The sequence below is a fragment of the Microcebus murinus genome, chromosome 18 (genome assembly GCF_040939455.1).
Source record: "Microcebus murinus isolate Inina chromosome 18, M.murinus_Inina_mat1.0, whole genome shotgun sequence".
Lineage (NCBI taxonomy): Eukaryota > Metazoa > Chordata > Mammalia > Primates > Cheirogaleidae > Microcebus > Microcebus murinus.
In genome coordinates this window covers 46126753-46140075 of record NC_134121.1, presented here as the reverse complement: position 1 = coordinate 46140075, position 13323 = coordinate 46126753, and the positions used below count along the sequence as shown (strand labels likewise).

At 49.9% G+C, this 13323-nt stretch overlaps 1 protein-coding gene across 1 annotated transcript in view; it reads right to left on the bottom strand.

The window, feature by feature from the left end:
* NMT1 (N-myristoyltransferase 1) overlaps positions 1-13323 on the bottom strand; it is a 37264-nt gene that overhangs the window by 3363 nt on the left and 20578 nt on the right. The window contains exons 4-11 of the mRNA XM_012786799.3: positions 9089-9207; positions 7758-7849; positions 6770-6886; positions 5782-5952; positions 4462-4570; positions 2395-2565; positions 1636-1803; positions 722-859 (exon numbers count right to left, since the gene is read on the bottom strand). Of these exons, the coding sequence (XP_012642253.2) occupies positions 722-859; positions 1636-1803; positions 2395-2565; positions 4462-4570; positions 5782-5952; positions 6770-6886; positions 7758-7849; positions 9089-9207 (1085 nt within the window). The remainder of the gene's footprint in view (positions 1-721; positions 860-1635; positions 1804-2394; positions 2566-4461; positions 4571-5781; positions 5953-6769; positions 6887-7757; positions 7850-9088; positions 9208-13323) is intronic.

Genomic DNA, 13323 nt, shown 5'->3' with positions numbered 1-13323 from the left:
GGCAGAGTTGAGTTGACAGTTGCCCTAAGACATTCCTACTCCTAGGGCTGAAGTTCCAACTGACAGCCCGCAGCAGGCCTGTGCCAGGCCTCTACTCAGCCTCCACTCGAGGGTCCACACATCCACCAGCCCCTCCCAGGAAAGCAACACTCAGCTTCCCAGGACACGTGGCAGAAGCTCACCTGTCAGAGTTCTGTAAAGGCTGCCTACACCCATGCCCTTGGGCTGCCCTGTGGCATTGTGACACTGAGGAGGAAGAGCTAAGTATGCACCACCTGGATGGGGGTGGCAGCCCAGGAGAGGAAACACTCCTCAGATCCTCTGACCCTAACTTCTCAGCTAACCATGGGCAACTCAACTCCACAGTTCCCTCAGTGTGAATGCTTAGCCCCAGCCAGAAGAGGCAGGTCAGCTGGTGGGGAGAGAAGCTGGAGACAATCTTTCAGCTCCTTTTCTTGGGGGAAGAACTTGGGGGGCGGGGGGGAAGAACCTTCTAGCTTCTGTGTGGCTCTGGGACCCTCTGTGATCCTCACACCAGGTGCTGAAATGGGAACATGGACCTGCTGGCCTGGCCATCAGAGGGAGGCATTGTCAAGGGCCCAACACCAGGTAACGAAGGCCTAGACTGTTCCAGTATCCTTGACCCATGACCCTATTTCTGCTGGAGACACCAACTCCCTGAGCCAGGTGAGCCCAGACTCCAGGTGCTCACGGCACATACCTTCTCTGCCCCCATGCTGGGGCATTTCCAATTGTAAAGGTAATACTGCAGGTTGCCGTCCCCAATGCCAAATTTGAGCTTCTCCAGGAAAGTTTTGTTCTCCATGAGATCCAGTGCATTGAACACGTCAAACCCTTTCTGCACGGAGGCAGGGAGAAACACGAACAGGTAAGGACAGGTGAAGGCTGCCTTGCCTTCCTGCCCTCTTTGCTATCATATCAAAACCGTCCTGTAGGTGGCCACAAGAACAAGGTTTCTTCAGAAGCTCTGCTGCTTCTGCCTTAAATGCAACCAGCATCCGGCTGTCCAGGTGCAGCTCTCAGAACACGGAGTGCCATCCCTCCAATCTGGCCTACCTATCCTCAGTGTCCCTCTGAGTCATACTTGTGTATTCAGCATCCAGGCCACTGCTCTTGCTGTTCCTTTCTATGTCTCCCTGAAACTCTCTAGTAATTTCCAGTCCTCTCTGGAGACCAAGCCCTGAGCCCTTCCTCTGAGAAGCTGGCTCCTGTTGGCTACTTCGCATTTGTGTTGCTTCCTTACTCCATGGACACCCCAACTCTCAGGCCCTTGGTGTGCCCATGTGACCATATGGTACCTGTTCCTAGATCTCTGTACTTCCAGAGCAGGCCTGGCTACTCAGGCTCCTTGGCCGCACCTCCTGTGAGAACGAAACTCACTGGAATAAATCAGGAGGCGTTCAATGCCTTCACTATGTCTGAATGCTCCTCACTCCCTCCTAGCTTTGAGTTTTTGGCTGAAAACTGTGGGGATGCTGCCTAAGTGGAGTGGGAGGGTGCGGCAGGCTCAAAGCCGCCCAGCCCACAGACAGCTACCTCCTGGGAGCTACGCTCACCACCGCTGCCTTGCCCCTGTCCCACATGTCTCTGGAGACCCTCTGGCCTGCTGCTCACCATTTTGGCGAGAACAAGGGCGTCGCTCATGAGGTCTAGAAGAGGGGTCTGGGTGTGCACGTTGTAGAAAGAATAAGCAGCTTTTAGACTCTTGTGGGTTGGATGGTTCATGATGGTGGAGGGAAGTGTATAAAAACTCAGGAAATCCGTCACCTCTCCATTTGCATTCTGAAGGGAAGATAATAAAGAGGCCATGTCAAGCATGCACAGGGGCACTGCAGCCGGGAACAAAATGTTTTCTCTTACTCCCAGGCCACCTGCAGGCAGCTCTGCCCCTCCAGATAAATGGGGGGAAACAGCAACAGGCTATGTAGGGTGGAGGAGATATACTGGCTAAGAGCACCTGAGAACAAAGCCAGGCTGACCATGGGCTGAACCTGCAAGCCCTCTTTCCCAGCCTGGGCACTGCCAGGGACCTCCTCCTCCAGCTCACATCCCCCCAGACTGTGTCTCTGATGTGTGGCCAGCACTGGATTAAGCTGAGCCAGGCAGGGGATCGAAGGCTCACCTGACTAGAAGGGGCTCAGTTCTCTTTACTCTGCTATCAAAGGTGGGAGCAGTGATAGAAGGGCTCAAGACAGGTCCACAGGGCATCTTTCCAGCAAATGCAAGATACAATGTCCCGTCTTAGGGAGGACCAAACACAGGTGGTGAAGGAAGTTTAGGGTGCCAACACTCGAGCCCTTAGAAACCAGCCACTTCAGGAGGATGCCTCTCTGGGAATGAGCCAGAGGCCCCGCACGCTGTCCCCCAACTTACCTCCACCACGAAAGTGTCGATGATATTCTCCTGGGGGAAGAACCAGTGCTCTACCTCCTCCTGGTTCATGACTGGCGTGAGGTGAAACTGCTTCAAGTACCTGGTGAGGAGCTGGTGCACTACTGGAATGTCCTTCTTTTCCATTGGTCGCAGCCCAGCTGTCTTGGGAGTCTGGAAGGAAGACAGAAGAGGTGGCATCAGATGTGCTGATCACCCTGGATCTATTCACCCAGGTCCTCAAGAGAGAGCCCTTAATCATCCTTGGCACCTTCCTCTCACCCCTGTGCCTGTCTGCTCAGGGTAAATCCTGCCTTGGGCTTTCTCCTGGCCCTTCCCCTCCTAGTCCTGGCTGTCATCCAGGCTCCATCACCCACAGGGCCCCAAGCTGTCTTCCTAAGAAAACACACCCATCACACCCCACCCTTGTTTCGACCTCCCAGACCTAGATAGAGCACAAGACCTTCCACCCTCCGGCCAGTTGGCTATTCTAGCTGTACCTTCTGTCCTTTAGGCCAGAAGTTCTCACAGGGGGCAATTTGCCCCCCAAGGTGAATGTCCTCTGAGCCCTCACAACCTTGTCACACCGAACTGTAGCTGATGTCTTCCTACACTCACTGGTCTCTCTTCTTAGAGCACCTCACAGACAGAGCACTGGGCCCGGCCAGGGTCTGTACTGGATGCACGCTTAGTCTGCTCACCCAGATGCCACTGCACTGGGAGTGGCCCTGACAGGACACTGCTGCAAGTTATATTCAGAAGAAAAGCACCCAACTCCCGCCAACTCCAACCAGCGTCCCACCCCACAGCTGCTTTTCCTAGAAAAATGCTTCAGTGGAAGGAAATCACATGATACTGGTGCTGATAGAACATCCCCCACAGGCTCAGATACGCAAAGGTGGGGTCAGGCCAAATCTGCAAACAGGGTGGTGTCACAGCTTATTGGCTTCGGCCTCTCCCCAACAGAACGCTGCCCAGCACAGGAAGGACTTTCACTTCAGTTACAGGTCTTCTAGCCTCCAGGATGTGATGCCAATCCTTGTCTCTCCAGGGAACACATACTGACCTCTCTCTACATGGCAGCTCCCACAGCAACCCCTCAAGTCCTGACTGAAAACACAGCCATGCTGGGGTTCTCATCTCGACATGGGGAGACCCACACATTCTTCTGGCTGCTGCAGCACTTTAAAATTGCTGATGGCCTGCCTGCCCACCTAGAACGCAGGGCAAACCTGCCAGGACAACAAAATGAGCAGGCAGCCACCATAGCCCCTCAAACCTGTTTTGTCACAGTGTCTAAGTGTACTGCAGCAATCTCCCAAGATGGGACACTTATGACCCCAATCCAATGGATTAGCCTGATTCCAGGGTGATTAATCCTGTTTGGTGGCTCAGGGACCCTGGAGGACAGCCCTCTTATCAGCTGGCTCCCATAGCTGTTTGGACTGACAGCCAACAGGGAGAACTCAGAGCAAAGAGGAGGAATTTTAAGAATCCCTACCTTGGGAAGCTGAAGCCAGGCATAACCAGAGAACAAGAAGCACTGGTTTCAGGAAAGTAGGAAAACTGAGACCCCAAACAGAAACCGGCTCACTCGGGTTGCCCAGTCCTTCGGTGCCAAACCTGGGCTTCCCTCACAAGCTCAGGTCACCCCTCCTTTGCCTGACTTGCAGAGGGGTGCAGCAGACAAGCTAGTGTCATTGCACTGGGATTTGCAAAGTGCTATCATGTATATGAAGTACAGTGAGTGAATTAATCTATTTATGTTCACTTGGGCTAAAATTACAGAGACTAGGTATTCTCTGAGCCTATCAACAGATGGCAGGGAACTAGCCCAGGTGCAGGCTCAGGGGAACTGAGAAAGCCAAACTAAAATAAAACCCTCGCTGTAGATAACAGAAGCAACAGAAATAGAAAGTAGAGGAATCTGGAAACGATGAGCAGGTTCACTTTCCTGGTAAGAGAAATGCCGTCTGCCCACGTGAAGCCCTCCCTGCTTCTCTCCTACTGACGACAAGGCTGTCCAGACCGCCCTCTGGCCCCTGCCCCTCGCCCTCAGCCACCACTGGCCTCTGGCAGTCGGTAGAGCTTCATGGTACGCTGCATGGTCATATTTCTGCTCAGGTGGGAGAACTTCACTTCAATCAACTTCCGTGGGTTTAGGGACCGATGCCAGTACCTGTGGGGACACAAATGTCCTATCCTCACGACTCTGGTCATTAAGAGGACAATGGCAGGGAGATCTCCAGATGGCCAGCAGATGGCGTGAGAGACCCATGTCGCCCTCCTCCCCGGCTTCCCTTAAGTGAATGCAAAGCTGCCATGGCTCCTAGATGTTCTTTCTGCCTGTTTTTCTTTCTCAATTTCAAAACGCCACTCTTTTGCTATCATAGTTGTCTGGGGAGGACAATTCTCACTCTGAGAATCAAGTCAAAGGAAGAGTTATAACCATGCCCTCAGAAGACTGAGGCAGACCTGTTCACCCTCCTCCCTCCTCTTCCTGCATTTTTACCTCCTTCCTTGCATTTATACCTGGTGTTTCTACTTTTATGTATTTATTTATTTATTTTGAGACAGAGTCTCGCTTTGTTGCCCAAACTAGAGTGAGTGCCATGGCGTCAGCCTAGCTCACAGCAACCTCAAACTCCTGGGCTCAAGCAATCTTTCTGCCTCAGCCTCCTGAGTAGCTGGGACTACAGGCATGCGCCACCATGCCCAGCTACTTTTTTCTACATATATTAGTTGGCCAATTAATTTCTTTCTATTTTTAGTAGAGACGGGGTCTCGTTCTTCTCCGGCTGGTTTCGAACTCCTGACCTTGAGCAATCCGCCCGCCTCAGCCTCCCAGAGTGCTAGGATTACAGGCGTGAGCCACCGCGCCCGGCCCTGGTGTTTCTACTTTTAAAGGTCTCCAGGCAGAGATTATTCAATTGTTTCAAACAACTTCCTAAGGCAGAAGCTGTCCTTGCATCAAACAAGGATCAGATGCCTTCTCTTTGGCCCACATAATATTCAAAACAAAACTGAGCCAACCATTTAACACTTTAGGACATTTCTCACAACAAAGTCCAGATTTGGGCTCATCCTTAAAAACAAAAACAAAACCCCCAGCTGACTGACACCCCCATATCCAAATGGCAGTGACCAGAAAATGCTGAGAATGGCTCACCTCTCTGGACAAGGCAGGCACTCTCCAGACCGCCATCCCTACAACCTTCTCCCTTCAACCTCCACGGTCCCCACCCGGCTCCCACCACCCACCTTACCAGACACTAGAGAAGCAAGATGATCAAGAGCATGCACCCATCCTAGGGGCAGAGTTGTGACATAACCTCCTAACTAGAGCAGGGGCACCAGTATTTCCAGGACTTTACAGGAAGAAATTTTTACCTGCAGGTGCCAACAGGCTTTGGTAGTACCACACCGGCAGTGTAAACAGCTTGGAAAATGCCCTCCAGGTGAACCCGCCTGGTTATCTCTCGGATCAGGACTGGAGCCACCCTCTTGGAGCGCAGCTTCTTGTGTACACACAGGAAGTTAATCTCCACCATCTTCTTCTCTCTGAAGAGGGAGGAAAAATCCCGGTGACAAGGCTTTTAACAAAGAAGGTAATGGTAATCCCACTAAGCATGGGAACCCAAACCTGGGAGGATGGTGCCTCCAGCACAGGTAAGCATTCTGCTGCCACCTGCACTCAGCACTCAGTACCAGGACTCCCCCCACTCCTCCACCAGCTCTGACCAGCAAGGAGCCTGCCTCACTACAGCACAGACTGCACTTCTAATGGAGAATGGGTGCCAAGCAAACACCCTTATTTGAAGGCACCACCAGCATGTCCCTGATAAATTCCCAGCAGTGGCCTGGGGAGCCCCCACTTTAGCATGCAAGGAAGCAGCAAAGGGAACCCCACAGAGTAGGCCAAGGCTACCCTAGGGCTTCAAGGGTTCTGATTCCCCCAAGAACACAGGCCATAAGCCCTGAAGACTGTGACAGATGGTTCTGACATTTCCAGGGAGAACGAAGAGCAGAGATTGCAGGCCCCAAGGACTATCTGAATCTGGGTCACTGGCTCTGGCCCATTTCTGATGCTGCTCAAGTACATCCACATGTGACTGGTACAGGAGTTCAAAGACGAGCCTCTGCTGAGTGGGCACACTGGGCTCCAGGTGGGCCCCTCCCAGCCCAGGTCACAGACAAGGGAGCCAGCTGCAACTCAAGCGCAGAACAGGTGGTTCCCCTATGATGCATTTCTATTCCCAGCACCCGGTGTCCTCCCTTCCCAAGACGTTCTCTCCATCATGAGAGGTACATGGAGCTTTTTTCTTCTCCCTCCCAGACCAAGCAAGATGGTGGTGATGTGGGGGCTGCAGGTGCTTACGTGTCATAGACGTGGATGTTTGCTGGGATGGCGCTAATAAACCCAACCAGTTTCCGACTTGAAACCACTCGAACCCCGCAGTGCCACTCGGGGAGCCAGCCGGGTGGCCGGAGAGCCCTGGAAAAGAGACAGGGGCTGGGGCTGTGGTGCCACTTGCTGGCTCGCTGGACAGGCTGTTTGGGTTCCACAGCCAAGTCCTAACCTGGCACAACCACCTCCCTGAGAGTTAAAAGCCTAATTCTCTTTAGGACCAAGCCCTCCTGGACACAAACAAATCAACATTGCCAACTCTGGCTACTCAGCCCACTTGGCCTACTTACTCACTCAATACAAGGCTGTCACACTGAGAATTCTACGCCTGATCCAATTTCTGTGTGTTCACTTTGATAGCCTGAACCAGGGGACTGACCTCTCTGGTTCAGTGACCAGTGGGTTCCATGGTTGGGAGCTGACTGTGGTACCTCTGGAGCTCTGGTCTCCTGTCTGCCCTCTGGGTATCACTCCACTCTTCCTGCTTACAAATTATTCCTTTCCCACCCCTCTCAAGTAGTCTCTCTCCATGTCATGCCTCTACCTTCCTGGATATTAAATGTGGCCCAGGCAAGTGGAAGGCTCACCCAGGCCAGGCCATTTCCATACAACTGAGCATGCTCAGGAATGAGAGAGAAATGACTCGATTTTTCTTTTAAATCTTAGTATGTCTCACCCCTCCCATACATTTCCCTTCCTGTGTAAAGTCACCATATAATAGATGATCTTTTCTTCTGTGTACCAAGTCTACAAAGGTCTCCCTCACCCCATCAATCTATCTTAAATAAGGTTTCAGTTCTGACCACCACTGAAAGCAAGTCTCCTTCAGATGCAGAACTCAAAAACGACACACTAATTTGCCATTCAAAAGTTGGCAGGGATGAGAACTCTGGTGCCCTGTGGTGGTTCCACTCTGTGCCTTGCCCTCAAGAACTTTAAGAAAGCCCTTAGAACTTACCACAAAAGAAATTCTGGGGAATAATCAAATCGGAACATGTTGTCATCATCTTCCACATAGTTCTCATTCAGGAGGGTATATAGTTCTTTTAGCTGGAGAGAAATAAGGAGCTTACTTAGAGGTGTTCTGCCAGGTGGAGGACCAAGTCCAATACCCTGGGGCTCCAGGCTTTTCAGAAGGACCAAGAAAACTACCAAAACCTGTGCCTAATCTCACAGATCTTTTTCACTCTGCATGGCAGGCACTCTTTTGGAACAAGCACCCTAGTTGTAATAGGAGAGTAAGCCACCAAGGGGTAAAGTGGCAGACCAAGAATGCCATCTAGCTAACCAATAACTCTATCAGTCTGCTCCGCCTGCAGTGGAGGGCCACTGGGCTCTATTGCTGTGATGATGCTCTGGAGAGATGACTCTTGGGACTGGTTGAGGAATTACTCTGAGGAGAGTCACTGCCATTTCCCACCATGTTTGGGTTTTATCCTGTGGCCCAAACAAAGGCCTTTTGGCATTTTTCTGCCTTCCCAGCTATCTCCATCTGCTGGCCCAAGTTTGGCATTAAAAAATTCTGTTCGGGTCAGAAGTGGTGGCTCATGCCTGTAATCCTAGCATTCTGGGAGGCCGAGGTGGGAGGATTGCTCGAGGTCAGGAGTTTGAGACCAGCCTGACCAAGAGTGAGACCCCATCTCTACTAAAAAAAATAGAAAGAAATTATCTGGCCAACTAAAAATATATATAGAAAAAATTAGCCAGGCATAGTGGTACATGCCTATAGTCCCAGCTACTTAGGAGGCTAAGGCAGAAGGATTGTTTGAGCCCAGAAGTTTGAGGTTGCTGTGAGCTAGGCTGATGCCAAGGCACTCATGCCTGGGCAACAGAGCAAGACTCTGTCTCAAAAAAAAAAAAAAAAAAAAAATGTGTTTCCATTTTCATCATTTCTTACAGGGGAAACAAATCCCTCAGGTCAAAAGAAGAGGTTCTGGGTGCTGGGGTGGACAGGGAGAAGAAACCCTCATTTAGCAGTCCCAGCTCATCAGTTAGGAGACAGACTAGAAATCAGACAAGGGAATAAATGAATGAACCAAAAATGAAAATGATTAAAAAAATGAGGAGCTACAGAGATTAATTCTTAACCTGCCAGAACAGCCAAGTGCTATTTATGGGGAGCCTTGAGCAGGCCCCAGGAAGCAACAGATGGGGGACTGTTCAGACCCTGCAGCTCAGCTCCCAAGAGTCTTGAGGAGGCCTCGAGTAGACGCTGTCTCAGGATGACTGCAGGGCTTACTATGAAAATGGTATCCAGTTGCACTTGTAACCTGCCAGGGTCCCACTCACCACACCACGGTCCCCCAGGTCCAAGGCATCCCAGGTGAAGCCCTGGGGCAGGGTATAGGGCTCCTGGCGGATGTTGTCTTTGTCAGGTTCCACGGGACCGTGGGTGTTCACCACTTCGCCTGGAAGAAGAGCACAGCCATGAGCCTCACCCTCTGCCTCCTAGGGGAAAGAAAGGGCTCAGCTCAAAAACTGACCAGAGCAAATTCCTCCTGTCCCTAGGAGCCCTCCATCTGAAGAACATTCTGTGCTTGGCAGCTGCAAACCATCTCTCCAGCTACCCTTGGCCCCTAATTGAGGGCCAATTCACAGCAAAACTTCAGAATAATCACTAGCATCCAATGTGGTTCATTTTTTGGAAATCGTTTCAAATCTCCCTTGGGGTACTGAATGACAAACATTTATCTTTACTAATTTGGCTTCCTGCCTCCTAGATGGTGTAAAAGGTGCTGTCGTGGCCCTGGACCAGGCCAACTGATCTGGATGGATTTATAAGGAGTTGCAACAAGGCTGCTTTTGTGTCAACAGCAACAACAATGTCCTGGGCCCATTCCTGAACCAGATGATGGCTTCTAGGCGCCAGACTCAACTGTGGCCCTGCCAGCCTTGGCTGGCAGTGTGGGCCAGCTAACGGCTACTGCCAACGCGGGACTTCAGTGTTTAGAGTCCTGCAAGTGCCTTTAGAGTGAATCTGAGTGCTGCCGGGAAGTCACCTCCGACCCGACACCCCCACCCTGAAGAGCATACCCCTCCTATGTGGGAATGTGTGGGGAGTGCTCAGAAGATACAGCTCCCAATTCCTACCCAGAGCTAAATCAAATTATACTCATTTGATAAATGTGGACAAATTAACCACTTATTGGCCATTGGAATTATTTAGTTTTTACAATTCAGAGCTCATTTAGGTTTACAGTCTTCAGAAGGGATCTGCTCAGTATAGTGCTCCTAGCATAGGGATTTGCACACATACACTACATACTCAATTCATTCTTTCATTGATTTTCAGAATCCTGACTCAAATATTTCATTCTAATGGGTAACAGGCAGCTCTAGACCTTCCCAGAATGTATCCCTGGGGCAAGTGTAGTGGAAATGGCTACATCGGGCTACAGCTGAGGACTCCACCCCCAAGACTATCTCACTCTTCTCCATTAGACACATTCACTGAACACCAACTGCACATCATTGACTGTGCCAGGCACTAGGATACAGTAGGGGAAAGTACCAGGTCCCTGTCCTTACAAGATGTAGCATCTTCTGGGGAAACAGTAAATAAATGAGTCATTATCCAAATGCTAAGGCTCAATAGCTGCAATGTGCAGGCAACAATAGACACACATAGCAGGGAAGTACCCAGCTACCTCTACTTATATGACTCCCCAACAAGTTTGCTTAAGAGAGAGGCCACATTTTTCTTCCCTAGTTAAGAAACTGACCTTCTAAATTTATTTATAAAGTAGCCCTTGTAAATTAGTTTAATATAACTCAATCTGCTATGTATATAAAAAGAATTTTTGAGCCAGCAAAGCCAAGGGCCAGACCCTATAGCAGACATCCTCAAACTGCAGCCCCTGGGCCACATGAGTCCCGCCGAGGACATTTACCCGGCCCGCCAGGTGTTTTTGCTGCCACTGCCTGTCCTGCTTAGCAGCCGACTCATCCCAGGACCACAGTGCACATGTGTGGAATGTGCACCGCACTCTCCAACGGCCCTCCAACGGTCTGAGGGACAGTGAACTGGCCCACTGTGGTCTTATCTAGGTGCTAGCCAATTTCCCATCTTATATTGAATTTATACCTTTTCCAAAACATACTTCAGAACCTTTAAATCTTCTGATTTAGGCTGACTGCCAGGTCCTACATGCAAGAGGCATTTCCATTCACTTTCTCCTTTACCAAGTGTTCACTGAGTCCTAGAACGTGCCAGTTCTGTGACAGGAGCTGGTGAATGAAATGGACACAAGTCCTCTCACCATCACAGACATCAAAGAGACAAGCAAGCAGGCACCTGCCACCCAGCATGGCATGGGGCTATCAGAATGAAGTAAGGGCTGCTACAGGACCTGTGTGTGTACGTGTGCATGTACACGTAACGGAAGACTTACCAGAGGAAATATACAAAGACAAGACCTCAAGGGTAATTAGGAATCAGCCAGTGGAGTGTGTGGGGCAGGCAGGGTATGCACGTGGGAGCAGTATGTGTAAAGGAAAGGCCTGGAGATGAAGGGAGGAACTGAAACTGTGAGGAGACAGGAGAGGACAGTAGGGGCCAGTCACAGAAGGCCTTGCAAGCATCGTATTACTGAGGCTGAACTTTATCCTTAGGGCTATGGGATATCCTTCATGGATTTTTAAGGGGCCAGTGGGATATGTGGGAGATATCTTCAGATCTGCATTTTACAAAGAGCACTCAGTATGTGCTTGTCCATTGACTATGAGCAAACTTTTATACAATATTCAAATGGTATGTCTTAATCTATGTTTTGATAAACCAGCTCATAGGCTGTCCTAAGACTCTTTGATATCTGCAAGACATAGCCAACCAATCAGAGTTACAGGAAACACTGAGAAAGCAGCAGCCGCTTTTAGCAGACCCCCACTCTGGAGTGCCAACAAAGCTAAGCAGCCCAAGCCCCTGCACTGCCCTCATCCCAGTGCCGACACCCAGGCTTCTGCCTGTCCTACCCTGTGGGGAGCAGCTGCTATCTACCTTTTATGAAGGCTCTTGAGCACCTCCTGCTGAGTAGGTGTGGGAAGGCTGCTCTGCAGAGCACAGCAAAAGTGCAGCCAATTCTCTCAAGGCCACCAGCAACCAGTAAACTACTGAGGAGGAGAAGGATACTTGGAACTTGCTTTAAAAGAACTTGGAAATTTAAAGAAAACCCTGGACTTTCAATGGGTTTCTTTCTGTATACTCTGCCTCCCAAAATTCTTTCTCTGTCCTCCAAATCAAGGACCCCAAACTAAGCACTGTGGTACAACTGTGAAGGACTTAGGAGTAAAGAGTATGAGATTTGGGAGACAATAAACCAAACAAGGGAAAGGGAAAGGGAGAAGAGAGGAAAAACTTCTCTCGTGGACCCACAAAAACCAAGCGAGTCCACATGCTCCCTTTGAGAGTTACTTTTTCTTTTCTTTTTTTTGAGACACAGTCTCACTTTGTTGCCCAGGCGAGAGTGAGTGCCGTGGCATCAGCCTAGCTCACAGCAACCTCAAACTCCTGGGCTCAAGCAATTCTTCTGCCTCAGACTCCCAAGTAGCTGGGACTACAGGCATGCGACACCATGCCCGGCTAAGTTTTTCTATATATATTAGTTGGCCAATTAATTTCTTTCTATTTATTGTAGAGATGGGGGTCTTGCTCTTGCTCAGGCTGGTTTCGAACTCCTGACCTTGAGCAATTCGCCTGCCTCGGCCTCCCAGAGTGCTAGGATTACAGGCGTGAGCCACCGCGCCCGGCCTGAGAGTTACTTTTTAAACCAATCTGAGAGTGGCCAGATCCCAACCCCATAAAGTGAGGCAAAAAAGGATCCTATTCTCCCCAACAAGAGAAGGAAAGGGGGTGAATTTGAAAAGAATGATCCGTAGCACAGTGATGTGTGCCTAGCTACTTGGGAGGCTGAAGCAGGAAGTTTGCTTGAGCCCAGGAGTTCTAGTCCAGCCTAGGTAACATAGCAAGACCCCATTTCTTTAAAAAAAAAAAAAAAATTAATTAATTTTACAAAATAAAAATAAGTCTGAAAAGGGGGATCAAAAGTTCATTTGGGGGCACAGACTAAAACACTTATGCTTAGGAGGCCTTTCAATGGTAAATCTAGGACAATTTTAAACTTCTAAAGAACTGTAGGTCTCTTTAGTGGAATACAATCTAATTAGAACTTCCCAAGAAGGTGGGGAGTGCTGTCAACACAGAACACTTGATACGCAGGAGTTTTACAATCATTAGTCCCCCATTTAAGTGGAAAAAATTAAGACAAGAAGCTGTAGATGACATCATCCTAAGGATACTCAGAAGTAGAACTAGGGTGACACCTCAGCCATGCAGACTGACTTATGCCAGGTAAGGAGGTGCTTTCTGCAGGCTGACTGAGACAAAGGAATCTTTAATTTGGGCTTGATTGACCATGAACCTAAAAGGCAGACTGGTCAGATGCTCAGGGCAACCACTCTTCCAAAGTCCCAGGCCACATGCTGTACAGAAGGCACATCCAGAAGAAATAAAACAGAACCTTGTTATA